Source organism: Leucopleurus acutus (assembly GCF_964270905.1).
Source record: "Leucopleurus acutus genome assembly, chromosome: 1".
Lineage (NCBI taxonomy): Eukaryota > Metazoa > Chordata > Mammalia > Artiodactyla > Delphinidae > Leucopleurus > Leucopleurus acutus.
This window is the reverse complement of record NC_139142.1, coordinates 128,250,904-128,271,462: the sequence shown is the minus strand read 5'-3', so window position 1 is coordinate 128,271,462 and position 20,559 is coordinate 128,250,904. Positions and strand designations below refer to the sequence as shown.

Below are 20,559 nucleotides of genomic sequence, written 5' to 3'. Positions count from 1 at the left end.
AGCAGAAATTGGACTCTGCTGCTCCTACTCCCAAAACTAGAGTCTTCACATTCTAATTACCTGAGAAAAATGTGAAATGTGACATTAAGCAAGACAATGCCTATTCTCACCTCCCTCTTTCTCAAGAAACCTCAGGGAAGGGTTGCTGTAACCGCCTTTCAGCTGCAGGTGATCTCAATTAACTCTTTTTAAAACAAATACTTGGGTAGGTTATAAAAAATGAACTAACCATAGCTAAGACTAAAATTAAGAACAAAGTTGCTGATTTCAGGGTTCTGGCAAGAATAGAAAAATAAACGTGGAAGAGGAAAGGGTGCCTTGGAAAAGGAAGGGACCCATATAGAAGGAGAGAAGAGGGAGAAATGGCATATCTGCACAGGAGACTAGTAAGTAGGCTTTGTCCTCAACAGGCAGGACATCAGGCAAAGACTAGGAAAGCGCTGTGTCAGTAATTGGAAACCATTATCTTAGCCGTTTAAAAAGCTCTCCCAACCCCACTTTCCTTACACTTTCACAAGAAATTAATCTTTTACCTCAGTTCAGACTTCACTCAATGCTCACTTCATCAAATTACCTTAAATTACAACAAACTGTAAAAATGGTTTATATGGAACATACACTTCAGAGAGTGTACATGAACTTATTCTAGTTAAATATAACATTTATACACATCAGAGACTGTACATGAACTTATTCTAGTTAAATATAACATTTACTGTGGTGAGGGGCGCACTCAAGCTAGTCATCTATCGATTCATTTTTAACTGATTAATCATAGGCTCTGCTGAGCACCATCAGGACTAAAAGTTTGTGTTCCAGTATTAGAATAAAAGCTACCTCTCAAATGCTTGAAATTATTTTTCCGTTATAAAGAACATGACAAAGGAAGAGTAAACAGTAAGAATAGAGTACTTAAAGGAAAAATAAGCGTCTTTTTTTAGTGACTAGAATTGTTCTTACTGTAGTTGAATGTGAAAGAAATCTATCACATAGCTATCTGAAAAGGCACTCATAAAAGCTAAACGTAATAAGGAAGCACTATGGGAAAAAAAACTGTACCATAAATCAACAACTCACAAAATATAATCTGATTATGTATAAAATAAAAACTTTTTCCAAAAAAACCCCCAATAAAACCTCTTGCTTTATTTTTGCCAGAAAAATAGAAAATTTTTAAATTTTCTATTTAAAATTTTAGAAAATTTTAAAATTTGTATCTTAGAATTGGGGTCATGGTTTAATACTACAGTTGGTAATTTATCTATATGGCTTAAAAATTAAAGTTAATAGAGCCTCATATTCCTTCTAAATACAATGAAATCACTAAAATGTAGAAGAAAATAAGCACAAACACAATGCAATGGCTTCCATGCTATTCCGAAACTTAAGAAACAAAATTTTTACCTGAGGGAACAGTTGGATTGTTTTGGTGGTTTTCACTGGTAGAAACAAACAAATCTTCTCCTTCAGTTGATGAGCTGGAAGAGGATTCACTGCTGAGGTCATTCTCACTAGAACTACTAGAACTGGGGAGCAATGCATATTTTCTTCGGGCTAACACTTCTCGTTTTTTCCTCTGCATTAATATCCTCTCTTTTTGTTTCTGTGTCCTCTGGGAGGAATTATTTTTCACGAATCTCTTTCTGCATGGAAGTCTCCTTAATGAACTGCTATGAAAACAGGGTCTTTTCATTAACAATCCTGAAACAGATTCTGTCTCAGTCCGAGGCCACTTATGGGACCGTGCACTATGAGTTCTACTTTTAGCACTCAAAATTGCCTGGGAATGTCTTACAGAGACTTCTTTATCCTCATCTGAAGTCACAGTATCAGAGTCTCCAAAATGTAGACTAGATGAAGGAGAAGAAAGACAATCACTAAAAGAGGAATCGTTATCTTCATCACTTGGTGTTTCTAGGTGTTGTCTCAATCCTAATATTCCCTGGTTCTCTTTAGCACAATTTTGCATGTATGAAGGGCCAGCCTGCTGGCTTTTGCGTTTTTTCCTCACAACAACACTTTTTTCCTGCTCTTGTTGGTTACCATTCATGTCCTTCTCTTGTTTTTGAGAATCATCACACAAATGTGAGAATTCATTCCCCACTTTACTATTAATCATCTCAACTCCTGCAGGAAAACTTCTGGCTGCCCCAATGGGCTCTGGATGCAAGAGGATCCCTTTCAGACTCTCCTGTGTCTTTGGTGCATCAGAAGGAATCTCACTCTTCATATCCACTTTTAAGGTATAGAGCTTGTTATATTCAGGAGTCCATTGAGACATGGGAAACTTTAAGGAAGGCCTAGAAGACACAATAAGATATTAAAAAGATGGTTAATGTGTTTTATTATACTGTTTAAACAGTTCTCAGATTCCACTGAAAATATCCCTGTAATAGGGCAGAATTGCCTTTTCCTCATCAGAATATAAAATGGCTGTAACGAGTCAATTTTCTCTGATACCTCTTACCCATAAACCTAATTTTTAGAAATAAAGATTACAGAACATAAGCCTACTTCAAAATTTCTATTAACCAAAAAACTGATCTTACTGTGTATCTTCCTAACTTCAGCAGCATAACATATTTGGTCAAAATCAAACAATTTCTCTAAAACCTATTATAGTAAAAATAGATAAAAGGATTAGAATTCAAAAGACTTTGATTAGTCAACACTGGTTTTCTCCTGGTATCACATTTTAAAGTGATAATTACATCAAATACTTTCTGTACATCTATATGGTTACTATGTTAGGTATATTACTATAAACAACGAACTAATATAAATATAGCTTCTCTTTCATGGTTCTTTCCTTCATAGCACTCTAGTCTCTAACAAGAACCTGAACTCACCAATAGACAGTAGGCACAACTACTGCATTTCATAAAGTTTTAGATACATACCGAATGACCAGAGCCAAAACTGAACTGCTGAAGATCATTCAGTTAAAGCAACACAGCAGAGCATAAAATCAAACTTTCTACAGCTAATCTAAGAATCTAAATCATTAAATCTCTGAAATTATGAGCAGCTGAACAAGGGGACTTGAAATTATAGCATCTACATCAACTCAATGTACATATAAGAATGGTGATAATTTAAGGTAGTAAATATAATGACTCAAAATGGAATATACTTATTTAAAAGGTAGTTAATATGACAAATGAAAACCTTTACTAGTGCTAAAAATGATTTAAACAATGTTAACAATTTTAACTTAAGTTTTTATTGAAGTGTATAACAAAGACACATGTACTCTAAGTCTATAGCTCGGTGAATTCTCACACATCTATGTAACTAGCTCCAAGATCAAGAAACATAAGATAACCAGCACTCCAGAAATCCCCTTCCAGTCACTCCACCCACCAAGAGTTGTAACCATTAACTTAACTTCTAACACCATAGTTTTGTACTTAACGTGCACTTTGTAAACCACTTCCGAAAAAGAGAGGAAAAAAAGATAGATATTTAGTAGCAAGTTTTTTCTTCTCCAAAAATGACAGTTACAGGAATAAACAACTTCACAGGTATATATTTTAGTATATAACTATTATCAAATAGATGAACAGATGACAGTAATTAAAAAATGAAACAACTTATTTCTATACGAAGCTATCAAAACCTCTATCTTCTTCAAGGGCAGGTGGTGGTGTATCCAAGATCAGTCATCAAGCCCTGTCTGGATCCACAGTAAAGGAGGAACATAAAGATGGGTGAACACGTGGGTAGAGCAATGAGAAACTGTAAGAGGTGGCCAGTCACACAAGGATCACCATAATTAAATGCAAGAAAAAACAGGCCACAACGATAAGGCACAGGTATATGTGATTCAAGATTTAAGCTGGTCCCACTAGGATAGCTATAATAAAAAATACAGATAACAGCAAGTGCTGGCAAGGAAGTAAAGAAAATGGAACCCTCATACATTGCTGGTGGGAATGTAAAATGGTGTATACACTTTGGAAAAGTAGTTTGGCAGTTCCTCAAAAGATTAAACACAGAGTTATCATATGATCCAGCACTTCCACTCCAAGGTATACACCCAAGAGAAATAAAAACATACATCCATACAAAAATTTATACACAAATATTCATAACACCATTAGAGCCACTAGTAAGAGCCAAAAAGTGTAAACAACATAAATGTCCATCAACTGATGAAAAAATAAATCCACAAAATGGATTAATACTCAGTAATCAAAAGAAATGAAGTACTGATTCATGTTACAACATGATACGAACCTCAAAAACACTATGCTAAGTTAAAAAAAGGTAAAAAAACCCACATATTTTAAGATTCCTTTGATGGTTGTTCAACTCAGTGAATATTACGAAAACCACTGAGTTCAGTACACTTAAAGAGAGACTTGTATGGTATGTGAATTATATCTCGATAAAGCTGTTGCCAAAAAGCCAAGACGTAAAGTATAATTATCTGGGCATCAGATAATTATGAACCCCTCTTTTGATTCACATCAAAAAAATCATGTCACTTGAAAAAATCTGGGGTTCTTCTAGAAGTCATGTCTCCCAGGAGCTGTGCTGAGTTGGATCTCTGAGGAAACAGTCTTCATATGCTGAAGAAAAAAAGTGTCTTAGACTCCTCATCCTTAATTACTAAGTCACCCTCTGGGCCTTGGTAATGGAGATCCTGAGAGGCAATAAAAACTTGCCAAAAGAACAGATAAATTATGAGACCAGGAATATATAAGTGAATTTACAAAGAAGTGATTCATAGCATAATTTTCTAAACTCAATTTCTTTTCCATCAGTTTATGCCCCAAAGCCAAAATAATGAACTCTTTATGGTTAACTCTGCTCTGGTTTTTGGTAAATTCTGTCTGCCCCATTCAAGGCAGGGAGGGAAAAAGGGAGAATGGTGGTGTATAATGTGGTGTGTGGTATGTGCATTTGTATACCAGTAACTGTTCTCTGCATTGTCATGCAGTCCTTAGATGCAATATTAACATCCCTTATAACCTGAGATGTTCCCACCAAGGGAGTACAAATGTATGCTCTATCTTTAAGAAAAAGAAGAGAAGCAAGATCATGTAAAGAAATAAATACCAATACTATATTTTTTTAACTAAAAAAGCAACAAGATTAACACAAAGGATCAATAAAGAATGTTCTGAAGTATTTGCTATTTGATAAAATCATGATGTAGTCTTTTCTTTCTTTTTTTTTAATTTTATTTATTTACTTTTTTTTTTTTTTTTTTTGCGGTACGCGGGCCTCTCACTGCTGTGGCCTCTCCCGTTGCAGAGCACAGGCTCCGGACGCGCAGGCCCAGCGGCCGTGGCTCACGGGCCCAAGCCACTCTGCTGCATGTGGGATCCTCCCGGACCCAGGCACGAACCCATGTCCCCTGCATCGGCAGGCAGACTCAACCACTGCGCCACCAGGGAAGCCCTAGTCTTTTATTTCTGTAAAAATTACTGGCTGACCTAATTTACAAAGGAGGCAAGTTTGCACTAGATATAGCTATCTCCTTGGCCACATTATGAATGGTTTGATATTATACAGTGTTTCAATACTGAAAACCATAACACTAGTCCCTCTTCGTACTGGTTTGATCCAATCATTTTATTGCTATAACAGCAGCATACCATTTACTCCTGACAGACAATAGTTTAGGATACACAACTAGTAAATCTTGCATGAAAAAAAGCACAACAGCGGGCTTCGCTGGTGGTGCAGTGGTTGAGAGTCCGCCTGCCGATGCAGGGGACACGGGTTCGTGCCCCGGTCCGGGAAGATCCCATATGCCGCGGAGCGGCTGGGCCCGAGAGCCATGGCCGCTGAGCCTGCGCGTCCGGAGCCTGTGCTCCGCAATGGGAGAGGCCACAGCAGTGAGAGGCCCGCATACCGCAAAAAAAAAAAAAAAAAAAAAAAAGCACGACAGCTAAAAAGGCTAACTTTCAGAACTAAAAATTAGGGTTAGGATTTGGCAATTTACATTATAAATTAAGCTTATATGAGGGTATAAGCTTAATAAGGGGGGTAAAAACCCATTAAGATTACCAATACAACTTTCAGGAACTGTACTTCTAAACTGTAATACAGTTTAGAAACAGTCACTATTATTAGTATGAACCTTCACTACCAAAGGTAAATATACTTTTTTATGATTTACACAATAGTTTAAATTTTGAATTTTTTAAATAATTAATTTTACAGAACTCTAAAGGAACAAGATTTTAAAAGAAATGTATAAGATAATTTTGAATCTTCTACAAAAGTTTTAGAGGTTTTCAGAAAATGAACTAGAAATATGTTTGCTGTTTACCTTCTTTCATATAATTACATGGAAAAAATTAATACTTGTGCCACAGGCATGTTTTAAACCTTTTCTCTTTCACTGATATTTATTTTACTTTGTGCCAGTTTAAGAATATTAAATCAATTGCCTGACAGAATACTTTCCTATTATATATTTATATTTATACTTTATAAAAACCACTACTTATAGCTAGATAATATAGACAGTATACTTTACATATTCCGAATAATGAAAATTCCATTAGTAAGAAAGAACAGTACCAACAGAGTGAAAAGGCAATCTACAGAATAGGAGAAAATGTCTGTAAATCATACATCAGATAAGGGATTGGTATGAAGAATATATAAAGAACTCCTGGAACTCAACAACAACAAAAAACAAATGACCCAATTAAAAATTAACTAAGGACTTGAATAGTCATTTTTCCAAAGAAGATATACAATAAGCACGTGAAATAAGCACATGTGCCGATAAGCACATGAAAATATGCTCAATGATTTCACTAACCATTACAGAAGTGTAAGTCAAAAATATGAGATACACTTCACCCATTAGGAAGGCTATCATCAAAAAAACCCAAAATAGCAAGTGCCAGTAAGGATGCACAAAAACTGGAACCCTTACGATGGTGGGAACATAAAATGGTGCAGTAGCTCTGGAAAAGGGTATGGCAATTCCTAAAACAATTAACACAGAATTAGTGTAGGATCTAGCAATTCCATTTCTGGTATATACCTAAAAGAAAGCAGGGACTTGAACAGATATTTCCGCACACACGTTCATAGCAGCATTATTCACAACAGCCAAAAGGTGGAAGCATCCTACGTGTCCAATGACAGATGAATGGATAAACAAAACATGGTACACATACAACGGAATATTCAGCTTTAGAAATTTAGGAAGGAATCCACAGAAAAACCTGCACACATATGTTTACAGCAGCTTTATTCATAATTGGCAAAACTTGGAACCAAGATGTCCTTCAGGGGTTAATGGATAAACTGCGGTTTATCCAGACAACTGAATATTATTCAGTGCTAAAAAGAAAGAAGTTATCAAGTGATGAAAAGACATGGAAGTACCTTAAATGCATTATTATTAAGTGAAAGAAGCCAACCTGAAAAGGCTACATTGTGTATGATTTCAACTATTGAACATTCTGGAAAAGGTAAAACTATGGAGAAAATCAGTGGTTGCAGATCAGTGGTTGCAGGGCAGGGGCTGGGGGAGGGGGAACAATGAATAGGTAGACCACAGAGGATTTTTCGGGCAGTGAAAATACTCCGATATTATGATGATGACTATATGCCATTATACATTTGTCTAAACCCACAGAAGGTACAACACCAAGAGTGAACCCTAAGGTAAACCATGAACCTTTGAGTGATTACGATGGGTCAATTTAGGTTCGTCCTTGGTTAAAAAAAAAGAAAAGTATCTTTTGATGACATATTGATAATGGGGAAGGCTATGCATACGCGGGGGCAGAAAGTATAAGAGGAATCTCTAAACCTTCCTTTCAATTTTGTTGTAAACCTAAAACTGCTCTAAAAACAAAAAGTTTAAAAAAAGAGGAAATTCTGACACATGCTACAACATGAACGGACCTTGAGGACATTAAGTGAAATAAGCCAGTCACAAAAGGTCAAATAGTATGAGTCCACTTATATAAGGTACATAGAGTAGTCAAATTCATAAAGACAGAAAGTAGAACGGTGGTTGCCAGGGACTAGGGGGAGGGGGAAGGGGAGTTAGTGTTACATGGGTACAGAGTTTCGGTTGGAGAGTACAAAAAAGTTCTGGACATGGATGGTGATGATGGTTGTACAGCAATGTGAATGTATTTAATGCCAAACCATATACTTAAAAATGGTTAAAATAGTAAATTTTATATTATGTGTAATTTACCACCACACACACACAAAAAAATCCCTACACATTTAATCCTGTTGTGGTATCTGTTTCTCAAAGGACCTGGACTAACACACACTTCATTTAAAGAACGAATCTCGGGCTTCCCTGGTGGCGCAGTGGTTGAGAGTCCGCCTGCCGATGCAGGGGACACAGGTTCGTGCCCCGGTCCGGGAGGATCCCACATGCCGCGGAGCGGCTGGGCCCGTGAGCCATGACCGCTGGGCCTGTGCGTCTGGAGCCTGTGCTCCGCAACGGGAGAGGCCACAGCAGTGAGAGGCCCGCGTACCGAAAAAAAAAAAAAAAAATCCAAAAGAACCAATCTCTTTTCCCCACCACTCTATATCACATCCTGATTTCTGTAAAGTAATTGACTTGCCAATTAAATGAAATTATCTCATTATTTACTGTACATTGTACAAGTTCCCTGACTAGAATGGAAGTTCAAAGAAAGCAGAAACCTTGTCTGTCCTATTCACTGCCTGACTTGTACTAATTAAAACAGGTGACTGGGAAGCAGCTGCATAGCACAGGGAGATCAGCTGAGTGCTTTGTGACCACCTAGAGGGGTGGGATAGGGAGGGTGGGAGGGAGACGCAAGAGGGAAGAGATATGGGAACATATGTATACGTACAGTTGATTCACTTTGTTATATAGCAGAAACTAACACAACATTGTAAAGCAATTATACTCCAATAAAGATGTTAAAAAAAACCAAACAGGTGACTGGCACATAGTAGGCACTCAATGAATATTTTTAAATTGGATTAATCAGTAAAAGAATGCATGGATAAAAGTAAAAAATGACTGCTGTATTTTTTGCTTGGGTAACTAAGAATATGATGATACCAATCACTTAGATAGGAAAGAGGAGAATATGAAGAATGAGAATAATAGTAATAACAACATTATGTAATAATTATGTCTAAGACTTCTTGAACATTTACCATGGCCCAATTTTCAGTTACAGAAGCTCTAGAACGACAGAAGACATCTATCTTATATTTGGGAGTCCAATAGGCCCTTAAACTAGAGAAACTGATCTCAAAAGGGAACAGTAGGGAAATAAGAGATTTTTCTTCTCTATAAAATTGGCAAACCTGATCTACATTGCTGCTTCTCAATGTATAGTAAGTATTAAATAGTGTTAAACAGTATTAAATACTGGTTGCATCTTCCAGAAAGTCTGCAGAGACCACTTTTAATGTCTCTGAGGGCATCAAGGTCCAAGGTTAAAAAATAAATCTTCAGGGACTTCCCTGGCAGTCCAGTGGTTAAGACCCCACACTCCCAATGCAGGGGGCCCAGGTTCAATCCCTGGTGAGGGAACTAGATCCCGCATGCTGCAACTAAAAGATCTCACATGCTGCAACTAAAGACCCTGCATGCTGCAACTAAGGAGCCCACATGCTGCAACTAAGGCCCAGCACAGCCAAATAAATAATAATTTTTAATAAATAAATAAATAAATAAATTTTTAATAAATAAATAAATCTTCAAACCAGAGAACTGGCTGGATTCAGTCATACACATGTTTTATTTGCCCTGCACAACTCAGGGGGGGAAAAAAGAAAAAAGAAAAACAACTGATAGTTAATGGTGAAACACTATAGGCATTCTCACTAAAATCAAGAAGAAAAATGGTTTTCATCATTATATAACACTGTTCTGGAAAGACTAGTCAAGTCATTCAAACAAGAGAATGGACATAAATTTTAAAAAGGAAGTGATTTTTTTATCATTATTTGCAAATGACATTAACAGATGAGAACAGGAAAACCACTGGAAACAGTAAGACAGGACAGGTACATGTATGTTTACCAAAATAATACTCCAAAATCAATGACTTTCCTTTAAATAAACAGTAGCTAGTTAGAAAATATTACAGAATAACAAAAATATACCACTCACTATAGAGGTGAAAAGATTTGATACCTAGTATCAAATTTAACAAGAGACACACAGGACCTATAAGAAACAACTACTATCATGTCAATTATGCAAAAATTAATGGGAAATTTTCTTCAACTATAAAACAAGGGAAACTAGCATTCCAATTCTCTTCACCTTCAAAAATTCTGTTATCTATAGTCCTCTAGCATACTGCAGTTCATAGTTTTATGTTAAGCAGCTCAGAATTTCTCCTTACTTTTCCAAGTAAAATCTTGAAACCCTCTGAGTAGAGAAAGGGAAGGACAGGGAGTTTCACTGGAGCGCTCCGTGTTGATATAAAAGGGAGTATCCTATTATTTGCTAGAGTCACAGGTCAGTCTTAGGGCTGCATTTCAAAGTAAGTGAATTAAGAAGGATTCATATGGAGAGTGAAAGGATTGAGACCTAAATCCAGAGATGTTTACTCTACTCCTTAACCTAAACAGATATCCATAGAGACAATGACTTGAGAGGAAGTGGACATGGGATATCCAGCCTCCATTCCATGTTGCTCTGTACATTATTACTCATGGTATTAAAAGGAATGAAGGTACAGTACAATGGAGTTTAGAACTATCAAACTCTTGAAGTTGCCTTATGACAGGTCTGCCGAGGATCACTATCTCCCCTGAAAGGGTAAAAAGGAACCAAGAAGCACAGAAAGCACCCAGTTTACATTTAGAGTTCCCATGGGTTGATTATTTCATTGAAGGCTTACTCTGTGAATGTAGAATTTTTGTGCCCCACCATCCCAGTACAAACTTGACCTCAAATGACTTAGAGTAGAGAACTAGCTGATTAACCAAACCACCAAGAGGAAGACTTCAGAAAAAGAAATCTTCTATCTCCAAAATATTCTAGGAAGCTAGAAAATAAAGACAGTACAATAATAATCAAAATAGCTATAGTGAATCTAAGGACTTTGGGAAAATACTACGGGAAAAAAAAACACTCAAAGGATACTGAGTGAAAGGGAAGGTGATTATCCACATTTAAGTGGGATCACTGACAAAAAGGAGTAAATAGTCAAGCAAAGGTAAGTGTTATTCATTTGTGTACTAAAAAAATCTGGGTTCAAGTCTCTACCCCTGACTATCTGTGTAACCTAGGGCATATTACTTAAACTAACACTGTTTCCCCTCTATAAAATTGGGACAATAACAGTATCTACCTCGTAAAAGTGCTTTAACAGTTAAATTAGAGTACCTATCAGAGTGCCTGGCACAATGGCTGTTACTAATTCCTTTTCTACAGTTACACATATAAGGCATACAATGTTTAAGGCCTTCCCTTATACCTAGAAATAAATGAAGTCCTCAGAGTCAAAGAAGGGCATAAACTCGACTGTTCCTGCAGAACCTTAAAGTACAGAAATAAAGGCCTAAGATTCTTTCGCACAAAATGTATGAAAGCAAATAATTCTAGACTCTCCTTTACTATGGAGGATTAGTTTGGGGAGCTGGATGTTTCAGCTGCCCCATTTCTAATACTAGACATTATACTTTTGGAAAAAGAGAAATTAAATATCTGTCTAATAATAGGTTCTATTACTCAATGAACTTAATGATTTTCTTGTTCGTCTTGTTTAAAGTACTCTAAAATCCCTAAGTATTAGTCATCAAAGAAAAACACAGCTAGCATCTATTTAGGTCTCCTATGAGTACAAACTGGGTGGAGTTCAATATATTACAGAGAGTCTACTGCTCTAGTCATGATTGTGTTATTATCACGGCCAGTAGCAAAATGAAGGGTGTATCTATCCTGGCAAGCCTGAAGAGTATCTGGCAGTCAGTTTCAACTAGTTAGTAAGGCAGTATTACAAATTATAGGGTACAATGCACAAATAGCTAACATTTCTGGCCTGGACTTTGGAATTTATATTACAACATGAAATATAAAGATATTGCTAATTATTATATAAAATATACTCTATCATGAAAATATGAAAGAATCAACCAAAAAAGGCTTATATCCGAAAAACTACAAAACTGTACAACACAATCCTCGTAAGTGGAGAGACACTTCATTTCTGAATGAGCAAACACTCCAAATTGGCTCTGTCACAAATTAGAATATACAAATTTTTAAAATATAAAACATAAATACCATCACCATAGACATCTTGGGCCTTTAAAAACATCATATATTTTTTAATAGTCTAAAGACATATATGTAAAGATTAATTCAAATTCATACTGTTTACATTCAGTTTCTCATCATTTTGTTCACTGAAAATTTCAAATAATTTTGAAACATTTCAACATTTAATTAAAAATAACAACTATACAGTTATATGTATAACTGAGGAGGGTAGAAGTGAAAGGGAAAATTTGAATTCAAACTTTTTTTTTCCTTTTTTAAAATCAAGCAATTTTTTTTAAGCATTAATTTTTATAACAAAGATAAAATTAGGTACATCTTGTTATCACTTATATGTGGAATCTAAAAAATAAAACAAATGAATGAATATAATAAAACAGAAATAGACTCACAGATATAGAGAACAAACTACTGGTTACCAGTGGGGAGAATGAAGGAAGGGGGGCAAGATAGGAGTAGGGGATTAAGAGGCACAAACTACTACATATAAAATAAACAAGCTACAAGGATATATTGTACAACACAGGGAAATATAGCCATTATTTTATAATAACTTTAACTGCAGGATAACCTATAAAAATATTGAACCACTATGAAACCAATACACCTGAAACCAATAAAATATGGTAAATAAACTATACTTCAATTAAAAATTCAGGGTATATGCATAAAATAAGCTGCTATGCAGCCTTTAAAAATGAGGTAGGCGGGCTTCCCTGGTGGCGCAGTGGTTGATGCAGGGGACACGGGTTCGTGCCACGGTCCAGGAAGATCCCACATGCCGCGGAACAGCTAGGCCCGTGAGCCATGGCTGCTGAGCCTGCGCGTCCGGAGCCTGTGCTCCGCAACGGGAGAGGCCACAACAGTGAGAGGCCCGCGTACCGCAAAAAAAAAAAAAAAAATGAGGTAGGCTCTGTACAAACTGATAATTTTTTTAAAGCAGGTTGCAAATAAGTGTTATAATGCATGGGGAAAATACAGAAAAATATATACTTAGTTTGGGACTGAAACTGTAAGGTGGAGACTTAGAGCACTGGGTTAGGAGCATTTATCTTTAGTGTTACAAATTTCTGCATGGTTTGAATTTTTTATAAAATGATCATTTGCCACTTCTGAAATCAAAGTACAAGAAGTTGTTAAAGGAGTAAAAAAAAAATAACTGAATATATTTTATTTTTCCTCTGGACTAGGACACAACTTTGTTAGTAGCAGATTACTATATAAATCAAATATATGATAGTATGATTTTTATGAGAACCTTGGCTAAGCATAAAATTCCTCCTTAGTGACCAGAAATGACCACCAGTCCTGGACAGCTTAATGAGAGAATAGGGCAGAAACTGATAGCATCTAATTGTTAGCAAATCTGAATGAAGTTGTCAAATTTGAGAGCTGATTATGCTTTTTAGTTACTGATACTAGTCAACCTAGGCACGTTGTTTCTGAACTTATCTGTATGAAGAAATTTTCATGCTTAGAAAGTAATAATCTATCATCAAATAATCTTTACCAATGAAAGTACAATAATTATTATAGTTAAGTGAAAAGTGCCCATAAAAACTCAAAAAAATGTTCAAGGAAAACAAACCTCCACAATCTTTTGTTCTTGATAGTTTTTCAAATGATCTATCTGCCAACTTTCAAAAAGCTTCAAATTCACAAATTTGAAGTGAATTGAGAGTTCTTTCTTTTTTAAAGTGATAGAGGCCAACATAAAGACAATATTTTTATTTTATATGTGGAAAGATATCTGCTTTAACTTGCCTAATTTCTTATCAAAATTTAATAATCTGCAAGAGCTAAATGTAGAATTAAACCATACTGCTAAATAAGATCTGACATCTTTACCAGAGTACATTTAACATTATGAACTAATTTTTGTTAATAATTTTAAGTGATTTGGTCTTTTACTTACGAATAAACAGTCACATATGTTGAATGATGCTAAAGTAGTAAGGAGAAATCAAATCAAAAATACAAAAATAAAAATTGTGGCTTATGCAAGACTCTTTGAAGTCACAAAGAGTCACAACCTCAACGAAGCAGTGAGCACATCCTTGTGAGAAGCAGGAAAGACTATTTGAAATAGGTAGGGTGGAACCAAATGATGGTGGGCTGAAAAAGTCAAGATGAAAATTTCTGACTGATACAGTATATGCCTAGTTATTCAATTAGTTCTGGAATAACTACAAGCCTATGTCAAAGGCAAATGCAATAACCAACTTAAAGTGGACACACAAGAATCACTACCTATGAGGGCTTTGTGGATCTGTGGGCAGAGATATAAATAAGATACAGGGTCTTATCTTTCAAGAAGTTCATAATTTAGTACGACAAAAAGAACATAAAAGACCCAAAATACAGAATGCTATGAATAATGATATAAATAAAAGCACTCTCTATAGAACACAAAGGAGAAAGCATGTGGTGTCTCCGGTAAAGGATTCATATAGAAGGTGACATCTAAGTCAAACCATGAAGTATGCAGAAGGTGATGGCAGGCAGAGAAAATCCTTCATTTCAAACAATGCTGAGACATGGCAAAGAATGACAGTATCAAAGTACTCTGATGTTTGGGGTGTGGGGGTTTTTTTGGTTTTGTTTTTTAGTGGGAGAGACTAAGCTAGAGTCAAATCATCAAAAAGTGAGGGATAATGTTTCTACTTAACACAGTTTAGATTGAAGGTGGCGCTAACAGCAAGAGGCTGGAGAGAAAGCAGAGAGACCAGGGAGAAGGCTTTGCAGCAGTGGGGGCAAAAGGTGGTTTTAGGGTTGGAGGGTGGTGTGAAGGAAGGAGAACTTGTTTACCAAATCAAGGGCTGCATCCCCAGAATCGACCAAACTTGAGCCAAAACACCAAAATATGACCCTGAAGCTGTCTACATTTTTTCAGAGCACTGCTCAACAAGTGAGCTAGAACCACAAACTGCAGAACACTACAGAATTATGCCATTTTGGAATGAATGCTGTTTCTTCCTGGTACCACACTTGGCCTTAAACTTCATACCCCCTAAATGAAAAAAACAAGAAACAAAAAAAAACCTTCGTACTCCCACCCAAAAAAATACTCATGTTAAAATATGGTATCTTTCATAATTAAGTAACTTATAATTCCCTTGCATAAAGTACTCTTCAGGTTTTATCATGTTGTTGAAATAACTCCCCTTTTCTCTTTCTGTAAGGCAGTAATAAATACTCCATTTATCTGGAAGTCAGATTTCCAACAACTTCAACTCTTGGGAACAGAGCCTAAAGGAAAATGATTCTACGAAGGTTCAAAATAATTGTCAGAAAGGCCACATGCAATTCAATACTCAGAGACTATTATTTTATATTTAATAGTAATAAGCTTAGTTGTCTGATTACAGGTATAACAGATGGAATACTGGTGGCAGCACCTAATAATTAAAAGATAGAAGAACTAAGCCACTTGTCCCAATGACTAAAAAGTCAGCAGTTTGCCTAGATTAAATAACATTATTTATGTAAACAGATTCTGAGGGCAACACTGTAATAAGCAAAGAATAAAAGCTGATGTTCAGAATCATGATTCTGAGCCATCCAGGGGACAGACTGTTCTCAGTAAAATAAACAAGCATACAGCATGTTTTAGACATATTTATAATAATATGGTTAAAAATTTTTAGTTGCTTACCATGGGTTAACATGGTAACACGTCAATTGTGACTAACAATATTATCTCAATTTTTATTGAAAATGTACAAATAAGATGACAATGTCGATGGTACAAAAAAACGCATATAAATTCACAAAAATGGTAAAAGAATAAAATATACAAAATACCTGCAAAATATGAAACTATATTCCTAATATGCAAAGTTTCTTCAAACTGACAAGAAGGAAAACATATGTGAATTCTACCTATAATGTTTTTTTTTTTTTTTTTTTTTACCTATAATGTTTTACTTACTTTTATTCTTTTTTTTTTTGAGAAATTTATAAAGCGAAATAACCAAATAGGAAAAAAAAAAAAAAAGGAGAGAGATTCAGATTTGTTATTTAAAAACTCTGGTCCCTAGTGGGTGTCAGATCTAAATTGCTAAATATAAGTAGGAGGACAAAGGCTGAACTATAGAATTTTTAAAAAATTAGAAATTAAGTTCAGAAAACCTTGTGAATATCACTGGCTCTTTCTTCGACTGTTATGACAAAGATGAACTCTGCTATTCTTTGACTAAAACCTTTTCTTAGAGCTACAGTTGCTATTTCAAATCAGGTTTTCCAAGAGAATTCAACAACAAACTCTTTCCTTGATCCAGATCCATTCATTTTCTAAAATACTTAGTAAAGTTTCAAGGCAGTAATAGATTAAAAGCTCCAATTTCCATTACTTGCAACCAAACTCCAGCAAAAGCAATTGGAAAGAGGCTCCAACCTCCCTAATCTTTTACCTGCCCTGACAGTCTACAAATCATTTGTAAATGACTTGTATGTTTAAAAACAAAAAATTTCAGCATTATGGAAAAGAAAGGTAAGGCTGGAATAACAGCAGTTATGGCAAAATAATATTATTGATGATGACAGCAATAATGATGATGATAATAATGGAGAGGAACAGGCTCAAGGAAGCCTGAAATTCCTGTTAGCAGAAGTTCTCAAAACACACTTCTTTGTCCATGGAAGGTTTCCTGATGACACCCTTCCTTTCTGCATCCAAAGAGAGTTCATCTTTTCTAAAATTCAGAATAAAACAGAAGAACCTAATGACTCTTCCCCATTTGCCTGCCCTAAAACAAGCATACATTCCTTAAAGCTTTCTGACTTTAACTTTTCTTTTTTTAAACACTTAGAAGTACTTCTAAAAATCTGCTTTTATGACTCCACAGCAGAAGACAAAGTCAACAAACACAGATACTATCAAGTACTATGATACAAATGTGTGATGCTATAACCACTCTACCATTCATCCAAATATTCAGACTTTCCACATTGTGCACAGGAATTGAGTTAAGAAAACGGCACTAGGACCCAGCACCCAGATCCTGATTTTTAATATCATTCTTCAACAAAAGGAATCAGGGCTCCTTGGAGGAATGGCTGATACTAGAACTGTGGCAAGAAAAACAGATGAGCCTGGAGCATCTTACAGTACCAAAAAGTAAAGGACACAAAACACAAAAGAACAGGGGCATGTCAAAGGGACACTGGAGCCAACCTGCAAGAGCTCCTAATGGCCAAAGCTAGAACAGTTGTGCCAACAAAATAAATAACAGTACTGAACTCAAACTCAAAGTATGAAATAAATACCCATTTAGTCCACACTGATATAAACAAATGATTAAATAAATAAGTGGGAGTGAAAAGACAGAAGAATTCCAAATGATTATTGTAGATACATCCCTTCCAGAAGGTGGAACTTTGAACAATTTGTCCCCCTTTAATGACTTGCTTCCAAAAAAAAAAAAAAAAAGACTAACAGGAAAGGACAGGAACTTTACTGTGGCGAAAGCTGGCAAACCCTACCTTGACCAGGTGATCAAGGATTAATATCATCAATCATAAGTCATGATGCTAACAAGGGCACTTCACCTCTGTGGTATTCTTCCCGGAATCCACAACCCGAGTCAAACCAATGAGAAAAATATTAGACAAACCCAAACTGAGGGACATTCTACAAAACACCTGATAAGCACTCCTCAAAACTGTTAAAGTCATGACAAACAAGGAAGGAAAAACTGTGAGAGCACAGGAGACTACAATCAAGTAATGTACTAATGTTGGTTTCTTAGTTGTGATAGATGTACAATAGCTAAGATGTTAACAATAGGAGAAACAGTGACAGATTTATGGGAATTCTGTGTACTATCTTTGCAACTTTTCTGTAAACGAAAAACTGTAAAATAAAAACTTTTTTTTAAGGGGAAGGGGGGCACTAGGGTATTATTTGCAAATTTCCCCCATTCCTAGGAAAGGGAGGAGACAAATGAGAGACAATGGAGCTTACCCTGCTCTGCAATCTCACCATTACCTCACTACTGCCAACAATATCCCCCAAAATCTTACACTGAACTACTAAGGGAGGAGGGAGTGGGACTCTAAGGCTGGAACTACCAAGGGAAAAGAAAGGACCTAATACTATCTGGTAGCTCCACTGGGATAGCAAGGCATGTATCTGTATACACTGGGAAATTATGTATAATTCATGGAATTTCTACAGAGAAATTATTGAATGATGTCACCTTTCCAAACTACCACTGGGAATTTGGCAAATAAAAATGTATTTCTTGGGCTCAACATCACTAATTATTGCAGAAATGCAAATCAAAATTACAATGAGGTACCACCTCACACTGGCCATCATTAAAAAGTCTACAACTAACAAATGCTGGGGCTTCCCTGGTGGCGCAGTGGTTAAGAATCCGCCTGCCAATTCAGGGAACACGGGTTCAATCCCTGGTCTGGGAAGATCCCACATGCCGCGAAGCAACTAAGCCCGTGTGCCACAACTACTGAGCCTGCGCTCTAGAGCCCATGAGCCACAACTACTGAAGCCCACCTGCCACAACTACTGAAGCCCGCCCACAAATATCTGGACAAAACTATAATTCAAAAGATATATGCACCCCTATGTTCATAGAAGCACTATTCACAATTGCCAAGGCATGGAAACAACCTAAATATCCATCGATAGATGAATGGATAAAGAAGATGTGGTACATATATGCAATGGAATACCACTCAGTCATAAAACAAATGAAATCATGCCATTTGCAGCAACATGGATAGAACTAGAGATTATCATACTAAGTGAAGTAAGTCAGAAAGAGAAAGACAAACACCATATGATATCACTTATATGTGGAATCTAAAATATGAAACAAATGAACATATCTACGAAACAGAAACAGATTCACAGGCATAGAGAACTGACTTGTGGTAGCCAAGGGGTGGGGGTGGGGTCGGGATGCAGTGGGAGTTTGGGGTTAGCAGATGTAAGCTATTATATATAGAATGGATAAACGACAAGGTCCTACTGTATAGCATAGGGAATTATATTCAATATCCTGTGACAAACCATAATGGAAAAGAATTAAAAAAAGAATGTATATATATGTACAACTGAATCACTTCACCATACAGCAGAAATTAACACAGCATTGTAAATGAACTGTACTTCAATTAAAAAAATTTATTTCTTGGGTTAAAATGTTCAGCAAAGATGCATTAACAGCCAATATGTACACAAAGCATTCATGTGCCCGAATGCATGTGTGAGTGTGTTTTATCACTTTTTTGTGATATAAACAGTGAAGGAAAGAAAACTTAGTAGTAGTAGTACTTCCAAGCACTAAAGGCTACAGCGTCTTAATCATTAAATATGTACGACAACTACATTAAGACAAAACACTAGAATTAAGCCATTTGTTCTTATACAAACTAGGAAATCTTTGGTCCCAACCTTGACAACCTTGGTTTGGTGTTGAACTATAACAAATCCCCTTCAGCTGGAATGTATGCCAAATCAAAAAATTCATGTGCTATGGACTGAATTGTGTCCCCTCAAAATTCATATGTTGAAACCTTAGCCCCCAGTACCTCAGAATGTGACTATATATAGGGCCTTCAAAGCAATAATTAAGGTTAAATGAGGTCATATGAGTGGGCCCTAATCCAATCTGACTGGTGTCCTAAAAAGAGGAAATCTGGACACTCAGAGAGACACAGAGAAAAGACCGTGTGAGGATACAACAGGAAGGCGGCCATCTGCAAACCAAGGAGAGAGGCCTCAGGAGAAACCAAACCTGCCCACAACTTGTTCTTGGACTTCTTGTCTCCAGAACTGTGATGAAATAGATTTTTGTTGTTTAAGTCACCCAGCATGTGGTATTTTGTTATGGAAGCCCTAGCAAACAAATATACCATGCAATGAATACTTCCTAAGTGCTAGACTGTCCCAAATATTGCAAATACAAAGATGAATAAGATGCAGACCTGTCCTTAAGAAGTTACAGACCAGCAGGTAGAGAAACCTATCAGTAGATAGTTAAAATACAGTATCATGAAAGAGGTATGCACTGAAACAAAGCAGAGTAGAACTTAATTCAATTCTGAAGGGGAAGCTGTACCAAGGAAGGTTTTCCAGGAAGAATAAAAGGAAAAATAGTGAAATGGGAAGAAACGAGACTTGATTACCCTATTTCCATGGCAGATGTTCTCTAAATGAACCACATATTTAATGATGAAGTACACCTACAAAATTTTAAAAACCAGTGATCTGAAAGACAACATATGATCTTCTGAGAGACAACATATAATCTTCAAATATGCCATTCCACTTCAAACAACTAATTGTCTAGAACTTACTGTTAAGAAGA

The 20,559-nt window shown here is 36.1% G+C and overlaps 1 protein-coding gene across 5 annotated transcripts in view; it reads right to left on the bottom strand.

Moving 5' to 3' along the window:
- RNF111 (ring finger protein 111) overlaps positions 1-20,559 on the bottom strand; it is an 80,951-nt gene that overhangs the window by 45,024 nt on the left and 15,368 nt on the right. For 4 of the 5 annotated variants that reach the window (XM_082847655.1, XM_082847657.1, XM_082847658.1 and 1 more), the window contains exon 2: positions 1,405-2,300. In XM_082847655.1, the coding sequence (XP_082703781.1) occupies positions 1,405-2,281 (877 nt within the window). In that variant the 5' untranslated portion in view covers positions 2,282-2,300. Of the gene's footprint in view, positions 1-1,404; positions 2,355-20,559 lie in introns of those variants that run through there. The other variant, XM_082847656.1, reaches the window with a different exon arrangement.